Genomic DNA, 23,219 nt, shown 5'->3' with positions numbered 1-23,219 from the left:
CCCCCTGGTGGCTGCACAAGGAATGCAAAGGCAATGCTCACGGTCTGGCATGATTCCCGCAATTACCCTTTGTTCTAGTTTATTCATTAGTATGCATAGTGATGTGGAAGATGAATTTACGGGTTGTCTTTGGCGGGCTACTTTAGTATGCAACGGGCGTAGCGCTCCATCAATCTCACGAGTCGTTTCCCCACTCGCACCGCCGAGCTCGGTCGTCATCGTCACAATACTTGACAAATTAGAATTCCTGCTCGGTGGCGGAGGGTCGAGACCCGAATGGAGATGGAGGACTTGAATGTGCAGTTAGAAGATCAAGATAGCCATCAGCATTTGGAATATTACGTGACACCGATGATCACGTCCTTGACTCATTCCGATTTAAGCGGACATACCTAATCAGCTTCCATCGGAAAATATTGCTTATGTCCTCGAAGGACTGGTGAAGGTTAGCGGACACACCCGTGCTAATTAGCAGCCATGGCTAATGATAAATAGTTGCTAGGCGACGCTTTTAACCGTCGAACTAGATGTTTTCGAACTAGGAGAGCATTTTGATATGTATCTTCTTTGACACCAATTGATATTTGGGCTTTGGCACCATCTTGAGGCAAGCTTTGAACAACCCATATTTTGAGCGCCTCCTAGTGACCAAAATGACGACACGACTGCTGCAACCCGCCGTTGGGGGACATCCCAACATCGATGAGAACGTTGAGGACAACAACAGTGCCCTCATGCACACTGGCCACGTGCGAGAGGACTTCCTGCAGTTGCCACGGGAACAAGATTCGCTTCTCTCCTTTCAAAAAAAGGACTAATTCATTCATTTCCATGTGTGTTAATTGGATTAAAGAGGAGATCAATTCGAGTAAATAGCAATTTGGTACGTCTCTGGTCCTGCGTCATGGCCGTCGAGCATCTGTAGGCAACAGGTGCTTTTCCACCGTGTGCCATGTTTATTCATTTCCAGGGGCTGCGCAAGATACAAAAAAAAAAAAAAACACAGGCTGCATCGGCGGCGTGGGCTCGTCGCGCGTGGGAGGCGCAAAGAGGAAATCCGACAACTTGCGGAGATGATCTTACGTACGTACGCAGGACGGGGCCAGACGTCACTCACCATGAACTGCACGTTGTCGAAGCCGTTGGCCAGCAGGTGGTTCTCGTACTGGACCAGGCCGATGGAGTCCAGCCACTGGCCCACCGACTGCAGCGGGCATCGTGGACCTATGAGGGGGTGCAGGGGCAGACGCTTGAGCAGCGAGTAGCCGTCCACGCGGTAGCAGCGGCAGTCCGGCTGGGACAGCTGGCACTGCCACATCATGTTGTGGCGGGCAAAGTGGCTGTCAAAAGAGCCAGCCATGACAAAAGGAAGGGGAGGGGGGGAGTGGGGGCTAGGGTAGAAACATGCCAAAGGTGAGGGAGTGGGGAGGGGGTCAGCACAGAAAGGTTCTGATGTTGGATGGAGGGAGCCGTAAAGGGGTTAGGGGCGAGGACAGAAGTTGTATCCAGAAAAGAGCGCTCGTCCTGGGTGTAAAATCCTGCCAGGCTGGCTGGAGGAGGATGGAGGTAGTGATCCGAAAGAGGCGAGAGGTGTCCGTGTGTGTGTTTGGAGCAGCTGCTCGCTCGCTCGCTCAGCTGTTGCGCTCCCTTGCCTGCATGCGTGCGATCGTGTGTGTGTGTGTTTGCTAAAAAGAGAGAGAGCAAAGGACGGAGCTGTGCACTGGAGACTCTCTTCATGGAGGACTCCCACGTTCATCTGTATGCTTCTGCTCTCTCTCCTCTCGCTCGCTCGCTCTCCTCCCTCCCTCCCTCCCCCTCTTCCGCCAATGCGCTGCCTCTGCGCATGGTAGCCATCGCAACATCTCCGAGCGTCTTTGTCTCCAAGCCCAGCCAACCCACTTCCACGGAGACAAAAGTGCCACGGGTATTCATGTGTGTGTGTGTGTGTGTGTGTGTCAGGGAGCGGGGGAGTGGAGAGTTCTGGAAGGGGGTGAAGGGTGCAGGTTGGGTTGGTAACCATGGTGAATGAAGCATTTGGATTGACACGAGAGAAGGAAGTGTGTGTGTGTTGGGGGGGGTGATGAGAAGACAGGCATTTAAAAATACATATTGTCGTTGTCAGGCGGAACGCTCATGTCCAAATGCAGTCAGTTTCCTTCCCCCCCCCCCCCCCCCCCCACGAAGCCAAATTATTTCTCTGCCGCCCACGTCATTTTTTTTTTCGTTACACTCTATCAAGCAATTAAAAGTGATGAAAAATAGTTTGGGAACAAATCTAGCAAGAGAAAACTTCTCTCACTCAATCCGTTTTTTACCTGAGTCGCGGTCTTTCACATCCAGCCCGCTGCCGATTCCGGCCCCGATGGAGCTCATAATCTTGTCGATCTGACAAAGCAAACAAGACAGAGACCATTCTCAAGTCAAAACAAACAGTCGCGATGTTAGCAATAAGCTGCAAGCACGTGTGGCTTCCTAATTGAGCGAAGAGCGACTCTAAAAATGCACCTTCTTCTCGCCGGTTGGTCGCCGAGCCCAGCGTGGCTCCCGGCTTTTTTTCTTATCTCGCCCTCCCGCCGTTCGCAATCGCGGCGCAAAGGTCGTCTTAATCGCCGGGAACTACGCTAAATTCCAGATGCTAATTCGCGGCGGCGTGCGGCTAATGATGGCGCGGCACAAAGGTGGAATTGGTTCTGCACCGTCTAATGATGTCATCTGCGCTATTCTGAGGATGGTGACATTCAAATCTCAGGCGATTAAAAACTTTTGGGAAGTCCGTCCCAATACTTTTGAGTGATAATGACGACGGTATCCCATCAATTAACTCGTACCTCCTCCCACTCGGCAGTAAACGAGGGTGTTCTTTCCAGTTTTCCTGCCGGAGTGGTTCCGTCGCCACCTGCACCCGAACTCCCTAAGTCTTGGCCCCGTGATGCAGACTCCCAAATGTTTTCCTCCTGGACCAAAACCAAAACAAAATCTGATTTATTAAGTCCTCCTCAGCAGTAGTTGGCGCTCTAGAAATATTTTGTTGTTGTTATTGTGCGAAGAGGAAGTTCACCTGTATGGGCGACACGGCGACTAGGTTTGAGTCGGACTTGGATAGGGACTTGGAGAGCTGCAGGTCCAGCACGGGCCGGGGCATGGACCTCATCCTGCCCAGAGTGCAGGCCCTCTCCTCGTAGCCAGGGCCTTTGGGCACGCTCCCTCCGTCGCACTCGGCGACCTTGCCGTTGGTCCCGCGTTGCGAGTCAACTCCTCGCTCCAGGTCCTGGTTGACTCTCGTGTGGAATACGGTCCGATAGACCACCTGGGGCTTCTGAGTCGCCGATGCGTCCTTCGCGTCGGGCGGCTGCAGGCTCGTCGAAGCGTGCTTACGAGGTTTGGGGCTGTAGAGGTGGTACGGCGTCTCCGGGGTCTCGCAGGCCGGGGAGGACCCGTGGAGGAGGCCGGCGAACTCCTCCGGGATGCGACTCTTCCGCCGATCTTCTAGCGGCGGGTCGCGATGATAAGGCCCGTCGTCTGCAGAGGAAACAACAAGATCTCCTGACTCCGTTTCACGCATGACTGTTTGAATCCAACGCGTCTGAAGTGGGGCATGTATGCGTGAATTCATCATCAGAGAAACACTGGGGTTATTTTCCGACAGGGGTGGGGGGGGGGGGGTTTCTAGAGCTACGTTAGCTAGCGTTGTGTCGGCGTCTGTGTTGCGCATCATTCAAGATGGCAGCGAAAACCAAACATTGTGGATAGAAAACACATTGTGTGTTTGACACCAAATATCGCCATAACAACCGGACAGCAGAGTGACGTACGTAGCGGCATCATTAAAGTTTAGCTGCGCGTCGCGCGCCTCCGCTTCAACAGGTGAGCGGGGACGGTCGCCACGGCAACAGAGAGTCGCAGCAGCACCATTAGCGCCTTTGGCTTTCAGCCGGGCAAGAGAAGGAGCGGGACGGAATTTGAAAAAAAGAAAAGAAGAAAAGTTCCGACAATCAAATCAGCAGGGGCGACAAAGTGTGTTCTCGACGAGTGTGTCGCAGACGAAACGTGGCTTACCTTTAAGTAGACCTTGCTGAGCGCAATTATGAAAGCTAGCGCGAAGAAACGCTGCCTCTGCCTCACTTTTATTTTTTCTGTTTGTTTCTCTCAAACATTGACGACCAACACATATACGTACGTACAAGTGTACACAGGTCACGGCATGCGAGCCGGCGGCTGAACAAACAACCGCGGAAATGCACGTGCTCGACAAGTTTAGACGCCACAATCATAAGACGTGAGCGACTCGGGACCTCATTTTCGTAATTATGAAACAAAAGATCATCAGTTCTCCGAAAGAGGCCATTTATTCTCATTCCTAGCGTTTCCGTTATATAACCTCTGTGCGGTATATTCTACGTCAGACAGGAAGTGATGCGAGCAAGAGAGCACAGGTGGCGCTAATTGACACCAACAATGAGAATCCACTTCATTTAGAAGTCCCAGTGGACCGAGAAGGACGCCAGGGGGTACACACCTAAATAGAACAGAGTTGTAATTTATTCATCGTCGACCTTGAGAAGGAAGGCTCTTGATGCATAATTAGGTCGGCGTCCATAAATAAAGCCGTGCAAATAAATGCATCAACCCGGTGGAGGTTGTACAAATCTCGGAGAGGGACGTCTTGGCGGTGGCTGAATGTTATTAAAAGTAATAACTCGGCTGCCAGTCAGCACCGGAGATGAAATACAGAGGCCTATTTCCTTGGAGATGCCGCGCGGGAAGTCATTATGCTAGGCCTCAGGTGCTACGCTCACGCTAGGCTAACAAGTTGCAACCTCTCAAGACAATCGTTGCTGTTTTTGGAGGATTCTGGCTGACTCAGTTAGCTTTGGGGGGGGCTGTTATGTCACTAGTGGGTGTGGCCAAGACGCTTAGAAGCACAAAAAACACGACTAATGTGAAATTGAGTCCCTGAACGCATCGTCGACACGTTAAGAAGTATACCGCCATGCAAAAACAAACCGTGAAGCTAATTGTTAGGCAGATAACGTTGTGTTCAAGTGCAACACGTTTTTCTTTCCCCCCCCGCGTCTTTTTGCTCCTTCTGTGCACTTTGAGGGATTTGCAAGCGTCTGTGTCGGAGATTAGCGTCACAGGCGCCCAGATTTGTGCTAGGGCAGCGACGGGCGCTTTTGACAAAACTGCGAGCCTCATTTGGAACGCTCCGGGCTGCGAGTCACAGAGGTGGGGCGTCCATGCCAAGTAAGCCGCTTCCGAAACACAATAAATCACTTTAATGACGTTTCTGTTGTGCTTGAGGGGCTGCTGCCGATGCATCCCACGAGTAGGTTGCGTCTCTAAGCATCATCACAAACTACTTCCTTGACAACAACTAGTGTACTACTTTCTTATCAGCCAGGCTGATGTTATGCATGGTGGTGGTGGGGGGGGGATTACCCCTCCTCCCCCATCCAAGGGGTCGGCTGCTGCGTGTCAGCCTCCGTGATGGATTTGCTGCTGCTTCTAAATCCGCCGCCCACTCACGTTGGGAGATTTGTTGCGTAAACGTTTGGCTGCAGAGGAATATCGGGGAGCGCTAAAGTGGCTCCGCCTTCCGGAAAAACCTCATTGGGCAACATTTGGCAGCGCGTCCCCTCTTCCTTTCACCCCCTCCTTTGCCGCACTGGCATTCTTTGAATCTTGTCTCACTTCTCCGCTGTACCCACGTACGTACACCGCACGCTTCTCAAGCCACGTGTTGCTACGGCAACACCACAATAGGCCTTATGAAGCTAATAAGCAGAGAGAGAGAGTGAGTTGAAACACGCTAGGGTTGAATAAAAACAAAAAGAGAGGTAAACTAGTCAGGAAATTGGGAAAAAATAAAAATGTGGTCGGACGTCAAAATGATTTGAACCAATCAGAAGAAAATCGTGTGTTGACCCGGAGTCCGTCCCACGGGGACTTCTCGCGCGCTATTAAAAACTCTCAAAGAGACCCGTGTGATCAATACGGCTCATCGTGACAGCTCTTTATGTTCGAGGAAAGATAACGAGCAAAAATAGCACGCCGGATGATGATGTTACACTCCCGCTTTAAGGACATGAAAGTCTCATAAGACCTTCTGAACTGCACAAACACACAAGCGTCTTTATGCATCCGCCCATCAAACGCTACGGCCGCCATGACAACAAGAATCCTGGTTGCCGCGGAAACGCAAGCGCAGGTCAGCACGGAGGGAAAACAGGCACGTAGGAGGAAAAGGCAAACTCACTCACACTTCCATTTATGGGCCTACCTGCCGGCGTACGCTCGTCGTTGGACCCGTCGTTGGAGTCCCGGTCCTGGCTGGGGCTGAGCGGGGGGCTGGCCGGGGGGCTGGTGCTGAAGCTGGCGTAGCCCAGGGACGAACTGACCTCACTGGGCTCGCAGCTGTGGTTGACGGGCCGCTGGACGTCCAGGGAGGACGACAACGACGTGCGCTGTTTGGGCTGAAAGGAGACACATCATTACCAAACACGTGTGTGTTTGTCTGTGTCAAGTGTACGTACGTGCATGTGTGTGTGTGCAGCGCTAATGAATCCCACTTTAATCCGCCGCAACGTGTTCATTAGCCAGCCGCCAGTTCAGGTTGGCACCACTAAAGCTGGACCTGCAGCGTGCCTGCTCATGAGCATCACAAAGTGCTGACTAAGACATTTGGGAAGTGGTGACACTCTGGAGGCCAGTGTCGCCGTAAAAGGCGCTCAGCTGATGAAGGGGAGATTCAAACACACACACACACACACACACAGCTAAGTGATTAATGAAGATGTTGATTAGTGAGCTGTGATCGCACATGTTGCTCATTTGGTGCCGCTACAATTTCCAGCCTGAATATCGGCGAACTTTAATTTCTCGGTGCTAAAATATTTAAAAGCAGCAGTGAAATAATCTCACAAACGAAACACGCGGACGACAAATGAAACGCATCGACGGCCGTCTTGTTCATCCTGTAATTGGACTCCTGAAATCAAAACTTGATAAGCGAAATTTGTGTCGAGCTTACAGTTCGGTTTACTTGCATTAAAAATACATCAATGGGAAGCTTAAAGGCTCTGCTTGCTGGAAGCGACAATGGAGAAACAAACACAAGCGAGCACAAAGTGTGTGTGTGTGTGTCGTCAGGTGTCCCAGCTGCATGTAGGTGGATGCTGTGATGTTCAATAATGCAGCCGTCGCTTCGACAATCATTACTCTCGGCTTACGTACCTGTGGGCGGATGACTCTTTCGATGTTCTTCAGGGCTGTGTCAGGGGAGGGGGGCGAACAGTCTGGAGTGGGGCCCGTGGAGTGGTTGCCATGGTCACCGCCCCCCCTCTGGCTGGCTCCATGGGACAAGTGACCTTGCGGAGGGAAGAAGAGATGCTTTTTGGAGTTTTTTTTTGTTAATGTGTGTGCGTTTGTGAGGTCTGCATTGGGCGACAAGCCAAACAAAAAAAAAAAAACATTTCACAAACGACTTATTTCCCAAATGTGCTTGGGGTGGGGCTTGGATGTTTTTGAGGGGGCTCGTGAGAAGAAAGCGCTGACGTGGCCCAAATTTGCTACGGGAGGGACAAAAGCATTCATCAAACACGCGTGTCCTGAAAATAGGCGCACATCACATAAATAGCAAGTGGCGATGCAGCTTCCACGATATGTCCATTCTGAGCTGATTTCAATTAATCGATGACATCAATACTTTTCAGCACGGTACAGAAGTCTGCAAAGATTTTTGCACCCGCGGTGGAAAAAAAAACACGTTCTATGGCATGAAAGAAGCATGAATTCTGTTTCTTGTCATGGAACGGCTGCTCCATATACAGCAAGAAAATGAAGCGGAAGTCAAAAGGGGGATGAGATGAAAAAGGTTGCGTGAGTGACAGCCGCCATGTGGATTTCGATAACGACGCGGGGTTGTTTTGAGGGGTAGGCACTGCAAAAAAAAAAAAAAAAAGAAACGGCACATCCCTTCCCAGCCCGGTGCAGAAGCTGCTAAAAAGTTGAAGACTGAAGCAAAAATTGCGAAGTAGCAGCTTGGTGAAATATTCATCAAGGCACGGGTGGCAAAGCAGCACTCGTTTCCCCAGTCAAATATTCAATTCAATATAGAGTGGACGCAGATATTATATTTTACATAATTCATAATTTTCTGTCACGTTTTACCGCCTGGAGGAGCCGATCGATTTCAAAACACGACTAAATAGCTATCAGCACTTTTTGCAGCGTGCAGCTCGACTACCCCCCGCCCCGAGCTTCGAGACCGAATGACATCCGTGTCCAATTAGGCTGACGAGTAAACGCACATCCGGAAAAGTTAAGCCCCTGGAAAAAGTCGCTCAGCGAGAAGCCGGCGAGGCTTAAGGCTCACTTTGCTGCATTTGCTGAGGATTTCAAAAGCACAGTCCAACATGACATGATTACATTACATTTGTCAATGGACTTGCAGTTGCCATGGAAACATTCAGGTGATGAGCCAGGCGGGTGACACCGTTGCCAAGGCGACGAGCCTAAGGGTGAGTCGTCAAATAAGGTTCTTTCCAGATATCTGTACTGTTTTTTTCCTGCCGATAGCAACGAGCTACGTTGAAGTGAGTTGAGTTTTATTTAGACAAAAGGAGTGCTTGGATGTCAGCTTACCGTTACGGGGCGGGGCGTCGGAACGCTGGCCCACGTCCAGCGAGCAGGGCTTGCGCGTGACGGCGGTGGTCACCAACTCGTAGGGATTGTCCTCGTCCTCGGGCGGGAACACGTCCAGCGACGGCGAGGCCGGCGACTCTCCCGAACGTTTGTGATCCTTGGGAGAGGCAAAAGCGCTAATCACATGACACAGCAGTGGGGAAAAATTAAATAAGGAAGTCGCCAAGAATGCCAAGAATGCGCCCCAGAAAAGGAGAAGATAAAAGAGGCCTTTTGTGCAAATGGCAAGCTAACAGTTGGGAAAAGATGAGTGCAACTTTGGAAGCATCACTTCCTCTCTTTGGGAGGCTGCGCGCAAATCGGCGACCTCATTTGTCTCCAGTTTGAAATACTTCGCTCAAAGCTGAATTAAATATTTCTGTCAAACCTGGATTTGAAAAATTAGCTTAACATGGGAATAAAAACACCCCATTTCCTATTGGCTATTTTTGGGGATGCGTGTGAATCGTCTCAGCCTCGTGAGATGTCTTGAAAGTATGTTTTCTTTTGCATCACAGGTTGCTCCCAAAAGGAAGGCCGCTCGGAGCGATGCCTTTTATCTCGTTTCGGCAAACAGCGAGAACGCCGCCCGTCCCGAGACACAACAAGAAGTCTCTTTGCCCAAACACGGACGGCCGCTCCGTCATCGCTTCACAGGTGTCGCCTCGCCGCGACCCTGCCTTGATCTTCTCCATTATCGCGCCATGGCCCCCTGAGCTCATTGAAAAACTATTAGAGGCACCCTCGCCCGTGTGCACTGGGCCATCCATCAATATGGACTCAATCATGTGAGAGTGACAGGCGGACTGAAGAAACACCCAACTCCATCAGCGCTCCATTAGCTTATTAAAACACCAAGCAAAAAAACAAAAAGCATTTGAACGACAACGTACACCATCACAATGGACTATTCCATCAATTACCGCATCGATTAATCGTCATGATAATAGTGGCCATCGGGAAGTGTCGATTTTCCTGAATGGAAAGCCATACTACATTACCCACAGTGCACTGGGCCCTCTCTTAAAAAAAAAACTGCATGGACTCAATCATGTAAAACAAATTTACAAGGCCATATAAAACACACAAGTCAAAAGTATAACGGCATAACTTACGAGGTTCACGCCGCGTCCCGAGGAGAAAAGCAGGAAGCGTAAAAACCCAGGAAGTGGGAGTATGGCGCTGGGATTTCCTCTCACAAGCTCGGGCAGGAAGTAAAGGACAGCGACGGAAAGTTTGAGCACTTCCCGACTGGGCGGCCAGCGTCGGTTTGGATGAAGATGAGCTGCCCGGGGGCGCCGGCGGGAGGAGGAGGAGGCGCTCGGCGATTCAAAGTCATTCATTAGCCGCCACCCCTCCTCACCCCCTCCCCTCCTCTTCCCCACCCGAGCCGAGAGATAGCAGACAGAGCAACTTGTGTCCGAGTTGCACAGGAAGCCGGCGGACAAACAAGAAGCCTCATCTGGACGCTAATGAGGCACGCGCATGCGGATGGCGCACGAACGCCGATTAAAGGCCGGCATGTGTGTGTGTGCGACATACACTGCTCTAAACACACACTTTGTGCATTTCTTGACGCCACCTCTAAGCCCGGCCGTACCAAGTGCAGAGGCCATCAGATATGAATGGAGCCTGTAATCTGCTGGCATTTCCTTCAGTGGAGACGCCGCACGGGACAATGGAGCTCCTCATCCAGACCGCAAGACCGGCGCCGATCATCAGCAAAAAAAACCTTGCTTGCACCTGTTTCACCGAAAACGTGGATCCGGATGCGATCGTTTTCAACGAAATCTCAAGATGCTGTTCCGTCATGCTCGAAGATTAAAAAGTCAAGACGAGAGGAGGGAAAATAAATTTTCCGAAGCTTTCGGGCCATATTGGGACGTATTATTTATATTCTCTAGGAAACTGATAAAACACAATAACGACTCCTTTCTAGCATTCCCTAGGTAACGGTGCAAAAAAAAAAAAAAACTACAGTCAGCACGATGCAATGTTGTTCACAACTGCCAAGCATCATCATCAAGATGATTTGTTGGTTTACCTGCGACAGGTTGGAGAAGCCCAGGTTGTGGCAGCCGTTGCAGGGGGTCAAAGCCTCCCAGAATCCGGCGGGGCCGCAACTCCTCTCGTCCCGCTCGTCGTCGTCCTCGGGGGTCGCGGCGGGGGGCAGGCTCGGATGCTGCGGGTTGCAAATCGGGATCAGAATTCAGCCCTTGAATCCAGAATACTTTACCCACGTAAAATTTGGTACACAATCATGAGTAGACCCACAAAAAAGTCTCAAGCACTTATGCCCGAAAAGACACAGGATTTATTTCATATTCCTAGCTGTTTCTAATATTTTGCCCAAGGTGGGCAAAATATTCCAGACAGCTCTGGCTCTGACGCAGCTCAAACGGCAAGAACATATTGTGACACCGACATCGCCCTAACAGCGAGCGTGCTCTTATTTTGGCGCAGTGTCCTTTCCCGGGGGTCCTCTTGGGGCTCAGATGCGCCGCCGAGACCTCTGCGACACAATTGACTGTCATTGACTGCAGCCACATTCCATAGGTCACGTATAATAAAAAAAAAAAAAGAACACGGCGCACAAAACAGCTGCCATGGCAACGTCCCTGCACTGCGTGTTGTAATACAGTGGCCATGTTTTATTCATGACAGTCGCCTCGTGGCGGCGGAGGCCACCCGTCGACACGCTCGCCTGGAGGAGCTCCAACACTCGCACACATGAGGAGATGATTAAGTGACTGAAGCAGCGCGTGTGTGTTCTTTGGCTGCACTCGCGATAAACTGATCTGTCCGATAGTGCCCCCTGTTGGTAGAACTGAACAAGTGCAAGCCAAGTGTAAAAACAGTTCACAATTTGGAAAGCCATATAATACCAAGAGTTGACTAGCTAATATAAAATAAAAAACAAGAATTAGCATGAATGAATGATAAACACTGTACTCCTTCATGAACACCAGATTTCTGTTCAATGTCATTCTTAATTATGCGCATGCTAATGAGTTTTACCTGGCCGGCGCGGGTCAGGGTGCAGTCAGGCGCGTCTGCTCGCTCTTCGTCCGACAGACGCCCGCTGCCGAAGCTGTCCATGGAGTGCGAGGAGATGGTGTGGCACAGCTCCTCGAAAGAGTAGTCGCGACACTTTTTGATCTCGTGTAGCAGCTTGGACAGTTCGCTGGTCACCGCATCGTCTAAAAAAAGACATCGGAGGTGCGATTTGGTTTTTTTTTTGGTTGGAAGAAGCTGAAGCTTTTTTCCTTTTGCAATGATGACGTGTTTGCCGTTCGGCAGGTAACGAGCCAATTAGGCTTTGTGCTGACATCATGTCATGTCACATCCCGACTCCAGGGGGCAGCAGCGGATTGGAAAACAGTCAGTGCGCGCTAATGATGCCTACTCACTCTTGTGCCCGAGGGAGGGCGAGGCCGAGGGCGAGGAGATGGAGGTTCGCGGCGCCGGGACGGGACACTTGCGGACGGGCTCCTCCTCCATGCTACGGACGGGCTCCTCCTCCATGCTATGGCGCTCCGTCTCCTCCGTCACATATTCTGCACACGCAGGACAAGACGAGAAGGATGAGGAAGAGACTCCATTGAGGAGGCTTGATTGCGGCCAGTCAATGGGCAATCTATTGCCGGCGCTCTCCGACAGGAAATGGCGTGCAGCTGATCTTTTCACTCGCTCGCAGCTGTGCCTTCAAATCACACATTCACACACGGAACCGCACACTGGGCTCCATTTTGAGGCCTTTTCCAAACAAGAGCCAAATGGCAGCAGATTCAATGGAGCGTGTTACCAAAATAAAGAAGTGTGGCCCGCCTTGTGCACGTGCAAGCACAAAATGGGTACACACGCTTTTGTACTCAAATGTGGCAGATGGTATAAACAGTGGAGCGTGTTGCAAAAAGAAAATAAGATGGGCCAAAAAGCTCTGATGGTGCAAGCCAATGGTGTGTGTGCAAGTGGGTGTGTGCGGGCGGCGCACCCTGGATAAGAGCGGTGATCTGCTGAGATTTCACCGCAGGGTGTTCTTTGAGGATGTCCAACGCTGTTCTTCCCTGGCAGTCTCTCAGATTTGTGTCGATCCCTGAAACAAACACAAACAGAAAATAGAGTAAATCAGGGTCCTCAAACTGAGGCGCGGGGGCCAGCATGAGTTGTGACTTGGTCCCATGCAAAATAATTTGCAGTTATGTTCTATCATAATAATAAAAAACAATCTGATTTGGGATATCTAGAAAAAAAATCTATTTGGTTTTAGAATAAAGAATAGAACACATTTTCAGTCATGCTTTCATCCACATTGACTTGCACATGTATGACAATGACTGGCCTGTTGCCCGGCAACACAATGTCGTTCATCCCGGAGGAAACAGGAAGTGCAAAGGGGGGAGTGCCGTCATCAAAGCCACGACTTTCAATACTGAACGTCTCTGCTCGGAACTTTTGCTGACTGTTTCGGGATCCCACCTGAGTCGAGCAGAAGGCGAACGACGTCCGTCTTGCCGAAGAGGGCGGCCTCGTGGAGGGCGCTGCCGTTCTCCGTCTGAAAAAGAGAGTTGATCAGAATAGACTGGGAAGAGAAGAAAAAAAAATCCTTTTATGGTTTCCTACACACCCACAAGAACCAAATGTGAAGCCCATCAGAACCCTGAAGGAAGCCTCATCAGGAAAAGGCCAAGTAAAACGACTTACGGGATTTTCTTTTACTCCGAACCCAAACCGAACTGAAGCGCCGCAGCTCCACATGCAAGTGAAGGGAACATCGGAAGTGATCCACTTCACCCCCCCCCCCCCCCCATTTATGCAGGAGAACTTCCTTTCCCCTTTCCCATGGTGACGCCGCCAAGAGGAAACCAGGAAAGGCGACTCTCGCTCTTCAACAGTTTCCGCCAATTGAAAGGCGTCAACTGCTGAGTTCATTGGGAGGTGTGCGTGTGTGTGCGCTACCTGCCCACCCGTGAGTGGTGCCCCCACCCGCCAGCACACCCACTGAGCCACCAAACAGGGGTTTCCCCTCGTTAATATGCACAAGCCAGAGTGAGGAAGAGGCGAGAGAGAAAGTGACTCGTGTGCTGCTGCCATCAATTATTTATGCACACTCAAGCACGTAGACCTTTATGGCTTGACTCCAATTACTGACCCATACACACACACACACACACACACACACACACACACACACACACACACTGACTTCCCACCAGTGACAATTTATGCGGTTACATCATACCGACCTGCATTTGAGAAGCAAAACTTACGCATAAGTTAGAGGCCACAGTCACCATTGGCTATAAATATGAATATAATAGTGCATAGTTAATATATTGGAGAATCTTGAAAAAAAAACACACACAATGGTGCGGCTAATGGTTAGCATTATTTAAATAAAGGTGCATGTACAATATAAAAATACTGCCAGGCGTATAATAAAAAAATATTTCTGCTCAGCTCGTGAAACTCTTCTTTGTTGACACCAATGTATTAGACTGCCACCTGGTGGCCGTTTTGCACATGCAAAATTTTTAGCAATAAGCACAAATTGTCTACTATATTTAACCTTCTATTTAAGTATGACAATCATTAATAATATTTTTCTCTATTGGTTTTTAAATTGTCAAGGTCCGTCTTTGCATCAAACTGTTTTCGAGCGAGGGAAGCACGAAGCAATATGAAACGTGACGCGCCTCAGGAGCTTCACGCCCTTTGACACACAATCCGTTATGTAATAATAACAACGGACTTGAGGGGGAGGGGCAAAAAAAAAGAACAACATTTTCCGCCTACTCTAATTAATTGGCGTAATACCATGCCATCTGCCTGCCGCTGCTCTTAAGCACCTTCTTCCTCAAAGAAATTGCTTCTCCCGCAAGCCGAGCTGGCGGAATGGGTCTTACCACGCAGTTGACGTCCATCCCGGCCTCGAGCAGCGTTTGCGCCGTGCTGCGGTGTCCGTTACGCGCGGCCAGGTGGAGCGGCGTGTGGTGCCGCCCGCGCACCACCATCAGGTTGGGGTGAGCGCTCACCAGCATGCACACCACCTGCGTGCACATCAAACCTTTGACCGGCGGCGCCACGGCAACACGAGAAACGGCGCCTCGCTCATCAACGATTCAAAGAATTACACTCTTGTGCTAGCGTTAACAGTTGCGAGCTAGGTGGGTCAAAATTCCTCTGACCTGTAGGCGTCCATAGAGCGCCGCCAGATCCAAGGGGGTCTCCTGCCGGCTGTTCCTCATGGTGGGGTCCGTCAGCTCCTGGAGCAGCACCGACACCACCTCCGAGTGGCCGTACTGCGCCGCGCAGTGAAGCGCCGTCTCCCGCTCGTGGTTCTGGAGCGGAAGCGGGGGGGGGAAGTCAAAGATGTGGAACAAAGCAAAGAAACCACGTTGGACAAGGAGGAAGTGGTTAATTGATCCGAGATGCGCTTTGGAACAGGATCTACCACAGCATTTCTCATGGCATTTTGAACTCGGCTGGGTTGTTTTGCGTTCCCTCCGGGGCTCAGAATTCCAGCCCAGCTCGGGCTTGGAGGGGGCAGAAGGGGTAGAGTGAAGAAAATGCGGCCCCCGTGGGGATTAAAGCTCCAGAACGGCGTTAGAAATTGATCGGCTGCCAGCCATACAGTAGACATGTGATGTACATATTAATGTCGGGCCCTCAGGGGTGTTTTGACTGACACCGCCACCGCGGTGTTAAGTGGATTTGTGGCTCGGTTGCAGCGGTGCACTGGGAACTCGAATTTACCAATATTCAAGAGGATGAACTCACCCACTGCCTCGTATGGAACCTTTAGTTTTTTTCTGCAATATCCAAATCAAAACTCCTTCAAGTGGCCAGCGCTTATCTCCTTCGCCGCGCCCGATAATGGGCCGACTAATGGAGTCACCGTGTCGTTATTGCCTCTAAATACAGCGCATCCATAATGATTTTTTTTTTGCTTTTCTCGTCATCGCTCTCTCACGTAATGCACTCCTAATTATACTGGTTTGTGCCGCAGACCGCACAGCCCGTGATGGATGACGCCCGTCTTCGCCGCCGCTCCATTACGCTTTGATGAAAGGCGCTTCGTCACAGCGGAGGTATTAAAATCGTATAACGCTTCGTAAACACTGATGAATCGACACTGGGTGCTACCACTTGAAAAAAAGGGGAGGGGGGGTCATCCTGGGCAGGAAAAATGTGGGGAAATTTCGGGCTCATTTAGATGCACTCAGCGGAATAGCTTATTGCTAACAAACAATTAAAAATGTTAGAGAGGGGTTAACACATGGCATATATTCTTTATCCTCCGCAAAGACAAACTAATATTACAACGGATACAGGGCCATTTGGCAGCCAGGCAGGAAGTTATTTGTGGAAACGCACATTTGTCTCTTTTCCCCGGCCGGCGGGAAACCGGGTCGAGCGGCGCTACCGCAGCGTGCGCTCTCGTCCTCCTAATCTGGCTAATTACGCCTCGCTTTTCCACCTTTATCCGGATCATCTGCTAGCAAGTGGGGGGGGGGGAAGGGGTTGAAGGGGCGGTTGAAGGACAAGGAGGGAGGAAAATTCCAGGCCTCTTGTTTGGTGGGAAAGAAAACATTGGGGTTAGCCTCTCAGGCCATGCGAGTAGGGACAAATGTCTTCGATGTTCCTAATAAATCGGCGCTTCCTCACATGCACCACGAACAAAAACAGCGGCGGATGTGAACCGGCGGGAGCAATTAGGTGCTAAATGGCGAGCCGGCTGGCGTTTACCGCCGCCTCCTAAAATCAACTCACCTCCAATAATCCTGCAGCGCCGCTATCCATCACGTCCCTTTACCGCGGCAGTGACCTTTTGCGCTTATTACGCCCATCTCAGGCATTCCCGGGTCACCCCTCCCCCCCTTTCCCAAACGCGTGCGTGTTGACTGAGGACGAGAAAATACGAGGGCAAAATACGGCGCGCCGTAAACCCGCCCCTCCAAACGGCACATTGGTTTTGTTTAAGAATTTACAGCCTGGGAAGAAGTGGAAGCGGAAAAAATCAACTTATAGGACACGACATTAGGGACAACCAAATTCAATTTTGGCAATCAATCACCTGCTGGTTGACTTGGCAGGGCGAAAGCCCGTGTCGGATGAGGATGCGCACAATGTCCACGTCACCCCGCCAGGCGGCCAAGTGCAGGGGGACGCAGCCCTTGCTGTCGGCCACGTTGGCCGAGGCCTCGAAGCGGAGCAGCTTCAGCACCACCTCCCTGAAGAAGACAAAGTTTGTCACCTTTCCACCTCGGCGCCACTCGAAAATGCCCGATAAGAGCGTGTCGTCGAATCAACAAGCGGCAGGGCTATTTAACCCTAAACAGTCGGCGTTCCCGAACAGGAAGTCCCCAGCCGAGGCGGCTCATTTGCATTCCAAATGCCAGCGGGGGAAGCAGAGCGGAGAGGCGGCGACGACTAACGAGCTGCTAATTTCAATCATTCGGAACGATGCTCCCATCGCTAAGACTCCCACCAAAAAAAAAATAAAAAATCTAAATGACTAAATGAATAATATTTCCGGTTTTCTTTTGCCCCTTTCTGTTCGGCTGATCCGCAGCAGGAAATCCACATAATTGCCCCCAAAACACGTCGCTAATCCCTCGTCATGGTGCGCTGGCTCGCCGGCTAATCCGCACCGCCGCGACAGTGGAGGGATGCTACGTTAGCCGCTTTCAATTAGCAACATTTGGCTTGAAAGCAGCTAATTACTCCGATGCACCCTGGAGAACTATTTTGAAAATCCAGACGCCCAAAGCTAGTTTTACTTGGCAACAAGAACATTCGCTAGGCTATCACAAGTAGACCCACAAAAATAGTCTCGAGAAGCCAAAAAGGGGCCATTTAGGGTCAAAGCAAGCCGTTTTCCAAAGATAGACGTTATCCGACAACTTTTGCGACCAATCTCGATTTTCACTCTGACCCAAACGCGAGAGCAGCCAAAGTTTATTTGAAGGACGCTGGCTGAGAATGTTTACTTGTGAGCGGAATGCAAATGCCGCCGCGTGCCCTTTCCTTCTTGCTTCCTATCAATCAGGTACCGCAGCTCGAGGCGGAACTAATTGTTCCCTGCTTATGTTTCCGCGCACGTCACGCCGCACACAAAGTTGGTGTGTGTGTGTGTTAAGCGGTACCTGTGTCCGTTGAGCGCGGCGTGATGCAGCGGCGTGTATCCCGAGCTGTCCGTGCAGTTGACGTTGAGGCCCTTCCAGATGCTGGAAGAATGGAAGAAAAAATTGGCACATAGTAACGGAGCAACTTTTTGCTGAGCGGGCATAAACTCAGCGCCACTCTTCTCATTAAGACATAAAACTCTCTGGCTGGAACGAAATGTTCTTCTTTGGACTCCTGCGAGGGCCGAAAAGTGGAAACGAGATGAATTCCAGCCAAGTCGCAGGTGAAACAAAAAACGCTAACATGTTTGGACGACACGCTGAGGTGAGCTGACCTCAATGTAATCGGTTGTTGGCGCTATTAATCAGGGCGGCGACGGAAGTAGCCCCAAGGCAACGCGCCAAAACCTCCCGCTCTCATCATGCACCTCGCCAACTTCACTTAACTAATTAATCAATCGGAGGAAAAGCAGTTGGACTATTGCCACTCGCCGCAATGGCCGACAGCTTCCGATGAGATCTGTGGAGGGGAAACGTGTTGGTGTTTGTCTATCCGTGGCGGCGACGTATCGTGACGGGCGGAGTAAATTAAACGCCCTTGCGCGGGAAGCGCCGGACGCTTCGTACGTGCCGTCAGCCTCCTCGCGAAAAACCAAAACGAGCAGGTCGGCGGGGGGGGATTCAGCCACAGATGACAGACAGGAAGTGGCCTTGCTTCATTTCCTGTTGCCGGGAGATCTTCACACACTCTCGCTCGCTTGTTTTCGACCTGCCAGGTGACAAACACTCAAGTCGGAAGCTGTCCTTTCATGTCCAAGCCCGCAAAGCCTTTCGATTCCCATGATGCTTTGGGGCACTCCACTTTGCGGCCGCTCTTCGCATGTGAAATTCACGCCTGGTTGCATAACCGACTCATAGAAAAGTTACTTTAAGGTGAAGCGCGTCGAAACAGTCAACGGACAAAAGTATTGGGACGAGCCTCCATTTTAGGGACGGACCGACTAATCGGCCATTTTTGACAACATAAGAGAGACGTTGGAATAATAGCATCGGCGTGGAGCAAACGTTGACATCAACGTGGGGGACGACTCCTGCCTACGGCGGGCGGCTGTGTTGTTATTTTGAAGCGCTGCTCTGCGTGTTTGGCAGCAGCCCAGTGGCGAGCGTTGCACGATGCCTATATAAGGCGTGCGACGGGGGCCTCCGCGCCTTCCCTATCTCCTGCTTACGTAGCGAGCAGGCGCAGATGGTGCGGGTCGCCACGGCAACCGGCCGTCCTGGGATGAATCAGCGACAAATGCTCGGCACCTAAAAGCGCCGACCTTTCGCTGCATCTTCGGGTTTTGCCACTAAAGGCGCTTTCCGAACGCAAGAGGCCCGCTTTAAAGAGGCGACCTGTGGCGTTGCAAGTCAACGCCAACTCCTTCTCGACTATAAATACACAACAGGGCAGTGCTATAAAGTCAAGTGCCTGTGGGAGTCGGGTGGGCATAAACAAGGCACGCTCACAACACCCGGCGTGACTTAGGGCCTGCGATGACACGCGACGGCTCCCGGCACGCATCTGCCAATTGCAGTGACGGCTGCGCCGGCGAGTCGGGAGAGGCGGCACGTTACGCCGTGAATCAAGACATTAGGAGGCCCCCGGCTGGCGATAAATCCCGCTAAGGGGAGACGTGTACGCTCTCTCTCCCTCCCCAGCCCCAAAAAGGTATTTAAGAGAGACTGTGGAGCAAACTAAACTGAGGACAAGGAAGCTTCGTGAAGCAGTAAAAAAAAACGCTCACAGCTTGACGAACGTCTCGGGGGGGGCATTTCCCCCTTTTGGCCTTGTCACTTCCTGGTTCCCGCCACCAGCTTCTCTACGACGTTCCCCCGCGGGCGCTCGCTAGCTCGCTGGCTGCCCTTTCCAATTAACGAGAGAAGGGAGGGAGGGCATGTGGAAGGGGGGGGAGTGTCGATGCCGGGTCGGGAAGACCGGCAAGGGGCTCAGGCACCGATGCCGTGGCTCATGAAAGATGCAGGAACATATGGATGCTAGCCCCCGCGCCGTCTACTATATGACCCACTTCATATGGAGCATGTGATTCAATCCCGCGCTCGCCAGCGAGAGCCGATGTCGAGTCAGCGGGAAGGAGCGTATCGACGCCGGGCGGGAATATGGCGGCTACGCGCGGGCATATGTTGCCTTCTTGTCGGTGGGATGGAGGCACAGGTGGCGGAGGCCAGCTGCCACGTGGCAAACATGGCCGCTTGTTGACATGAAAGCGCAGCCTGGGAACGCAGACAAGCACAAATTGGAATGGAAGTCATCGAAACAAAGCTCAAATATTTAAGAAAAAAAAAATATAGATATAGAATAAATTTACCGTATTTTCCAGACTATAAGGCACACCGGACTATAAGACTTCAATGAATGGCCCATTTTAAAACTTTGTCCTTATATAAGGCGCACCGGACTATAAAGCGCACCATTAATGCATCATGTCCGATTTTTAATCCAAATCAAATCATTCCCCATTTTATCTTTTTTATTCCAACTTCAGACGCAACAAATGACTTTATAATCACAAAATAATGATCCATAGTCTTTTTGATTTATGATCCATAGTCTTCAGCGGGCCACTTATGATTGATTTCATCACACAATGCTTCGGGCCAGTTTAAATTTAAGAATTTGGTCCATATATAAGGCGCACTGGACTATAAGGCGCAGTCAGCTTTTGAGAAAATGTTAGGTTTTTAGGTGCGCCTTATAGTCCGGAAAATACGGTAAATTGACAAATCTAAAATAGAACAAATTAAAATACATAAAAAAACATCTGCAAAACTTTGAAAAAGTTGAAAATATATATATATATAAAATAAATAAAAATACACCCAGCCTCACACATGACTAAATCAACCAAGCAGAAAATCTCTTACACGCTCAGGACACAGAAAAGTGCAGAGTCACCGCCCGAAAAAGGACACGCCCAGCAGCTTCAAGAGCTTTGCGAACAAAGCAAGATTTCAGCCTGCACCGAGCAACAGTTTGGAGGAAGCTGCAGTAGAAATGTCCTCCAAAGCATCAAAGATGACTTTTAAGATTTCAGACGCTTTCAAATTCTCCGCGCTCCGTGTTTGTGTGACAGCGGCAGCATCATTACACAAGCCATTCCAGTGTCACCTGCAGGATGTCGGCGACAAGGAGACACAATCTTTTTCACGTCGTCGACAAAGTTATTCCGCTAACAAAAGACGAAAAGCAATTTTGGGCACGCGCAACGGCGTCTGCAAAGCCCTGGGGTGAATTCTCTCAAGCTTTCTCCAAAAGCTTTTCCGCTAGCAGCTCCCCTACACACACACAAAAAAAAAAACTCCATGGGAGGTGTGCTTGCACAAAAAAAAAAAAATGAGGGGGGTAGTCCCCGCAAGACAACCTGCCCCAATTACATCGCATTAGCTGGCTCACACACGGCAGGCGACAATGCCAACAACAACAAACGTGTTTGACAACCGCCATTTGCGTGCAAAATGGGATTTGCACTGCATTGAGGTGGCTGGTGAAGCAGCATGTGGCTCCTTATATGAAGTACACAAATAATTGAATGCAAAAACAATACACGCCTATTCAATAATATATTACAAACCCACCTCAACTAGATTTCAAAATAAAATGCAATGCAAAATAAATGCGTCATCTGGCTCTGTAGAAATTCACCTTGATTGAAACATTGACCCGTCTTGAGGTCAAGTCTGCTTTTTTTTTTTTCAAACGGAGATCACACGGCACCGCCCCTTGCCCACCCGCACTCTTTCTTCCCTCCCTCCCTCAGGGCCAGACGGCCACAAATGGTCTCGCAGTGACTCAGCGTTGATAGGGCCAGAGGGACTGGAAGGCAGAGGGGTCGGCCGATCTAATGAAACAGGAAGTCGGCAGAATGATGAGTCAAGGTGCGTGCTGTAAATCGCGCTTGGCGATGACGCGGGGCCTTGGCAACTGCAACACGCCATCAAAGGTGACTCCAGTCGGTCACTCGTTTACTTTCAAAACGGCAAACTGGTCGGGCTTGAGCTTAACTCGGCGGGACCGAGAAGAAAGGGAGGATGCTGGAAGGACAGGCGACGCACAAAGAGCTGCAAAGCGTGTAGGCTGAAGCCCGCAGGGGTGCTCGGGAATGCTTACTCAAGAGCTCCAGTGTCTCCCCGTTGAGTCAGGAGACGAGCAAGACGGGAAAGTACTGCAGGACAATACGCCGTGTAAATGAATACGCTGCTGACACATGAGACGGGTAGCGGGGTTGCGGAAAGCACGTCTTCCAACTGTAAAAGAAAAGGCTCTGAGGAGCTGAGATAAACAACAAAGTACAGACTCGGGATTACGGCATTTGGACCGCAGCCCGTTCAGGCGGCCTGGATTCAAGAAATTTCTGTCCATAGTTTTGATTCATACGGCAGCCCGTTTTAGGCGGCAAACTTTTTGGACCTGACCAAATCTGCAACTCGAGTCCAATCCAGATTCAGCAAAGATACTACCTCAATGACAAGAGAAAGCCCAAAATCAATTTATCATGCCCGTCTCGTCGTTCTATCCGATCATTACAATAACATTAGCGCAAATTCGTGATTCTCAGCATTCGCGTGCGGTCGGGCGCATGATTAATGGTCCGTTTTTCATTGAGCAGTTCTGCAGCAGATGAATATTTGATGGCTCGTTTTAAGAAAAGATGAATCGCCAACACATATTTCATGCGTCTCGCCGAAGCTAGTTAGAGGATAACTGCACGCTTAACGCCATCAGGCTGCCAAGAAATGTCCTGCACGCCTGTTGAAGCTAGGTTCACAAATTGTTTATAATAATCCGACAGACGCCTAGACGGGCATGATGTACTGATCTTGGATCATGAAGGTTTTCAGCGTTGTGTCACCATTGATGTATCTTCATGAAGTCTGGGTGATGGACTTTAGTTGCACATTAATTCAGGCACGACTAGTTTGCGGCCAAAATGGGCTTGCTCAAACCCCTCAAAGCGATTCTCTAGTTTTTAAGTAGTCCTATCCAATCGGGCCTGGAGGATTCCCCTCTCGCCACGATAGCAGCTAACGCAATCCATCAGGAGGGCCGTGCGGAATGCGTGATGTAAGGCAGGGTCACCGGCCTGTAGATTAGACGGGCTTGACACAGGACGTAAAATATTTCTTCCTGTTATTAGCGTTAGTTTAGCTCCATTTAGCCTTCCCCCACTCTGCAGTGAGTCAAAAGTACAAACACGGGCGAAGGGGAGTGTGAGAGCCCGTCTTCTCCGGAGACTCACTTAAAGCTTGTTTGTTTGCAAAAGTGGAGGAGGAGGAGGAGGAGGGGAATGAAGCTAGCGACGCGGGCTTCCCCTGAACGCGACAAGCTAACATCTGCACGCCTCATTTGCA

General features: G+C 50.6%; 1 protein-coding gene across 5 annotated transcripts in view; it reads right to left on the bottom strand.

Annotated features, from left to right (window-relative positions):
* Positions 1–23,219, bottom strand: part of anks1b (ankyrin repeat and sterile alpha motif domain containing 1B) — a 35,351-nt gene that overhangs the window by 10,296 nt on the left and 1,836 nt on the right. For 3 of the 5 annotated variants that reach the window (XM_061268892.1, XM_061268893.1, XM_061268894.1), the window contains exons 3-18: positions 17,832–17,912; positions 16,760–16,916; positions 14,871–15,023; positions 14,589–14,732; positions 13,162–13,237; positions 12,677–12,778; positions 12,093–12,239; positions 11,701–11,882; positions 10,727–10,864; positions 8,644–8,800; positions 7,234–7,367; positions 6,281–6,473; positions 3,059–3,519; positions 2,829–2,954; positions 2,316–2,385; positions 1,118–1,224 (exon numbers count right to left, since the gene is read on the bottom strand). In XM_061268892.1, coding sequence (XP_061124876.1) covers positions 1,118–1,224; positions 2,316–2,385; positions 2,829–2,954; positions 3,059–3,519; positions 6,281–6,473; positions 7,234–7,367; positions 8,644–8,800; positions 10,727–10,864; positions 11,701–11,882; positions 12,093–12,239; positions 12,677–12,778; positions 13,162–13,237; positions 14,589–14,732; positions 14,871–15,023; positions 16,760–16,916; positions 17,832–17,912 — 2,428 coding nt within the window. Of the gene's footprint in view, positions 1–1,117; positions 1,225–2,315; positions 2,386–2,828; positions 2,955–3,058; positions 3,520–6,280; positions 6,474–7,233; positions 7,368–8,643; positions 8,801–10,726; positions 10,865–11,700; positions 11,883–12,092; positions 12,240–12,676; positions 12,779–13,161; positions 13,238–13,952; positions 13,983–14,588; positions 14,733–14,870; positions 15,024–16,759; positions 16,917–17,831; positions 17,913–23,219 lie in introns of all 5 variants that reach the window. The other 2 variants (XM_061268890.1, XM_061268891.1) reach the window with 1 other exon arrangement.

The sequence above is a fragment of the Syngnathus typhle genome, linkage group LG21, assembly GCF_033458585.1.
Source record: "Syngnathus typhle isolate RoL2023-S1 ecotype Sweden linkage group LG21, RoL_Styp_1.0, whole genome shotgun sequence".
NCBI classification, from domain to species: domain Eukaryota; kingdom Metazoa; phylum Chordata; class Actinopteri; order Syngnathiformes; family Syngnathidae; genus Syngnathus; species Syngnathus typhle.
The sequence above is the reverse complement of the archived record's forward strand: the minus strand, read 5'-3'. Positions and strand labels throughout refer to the sequence as shown.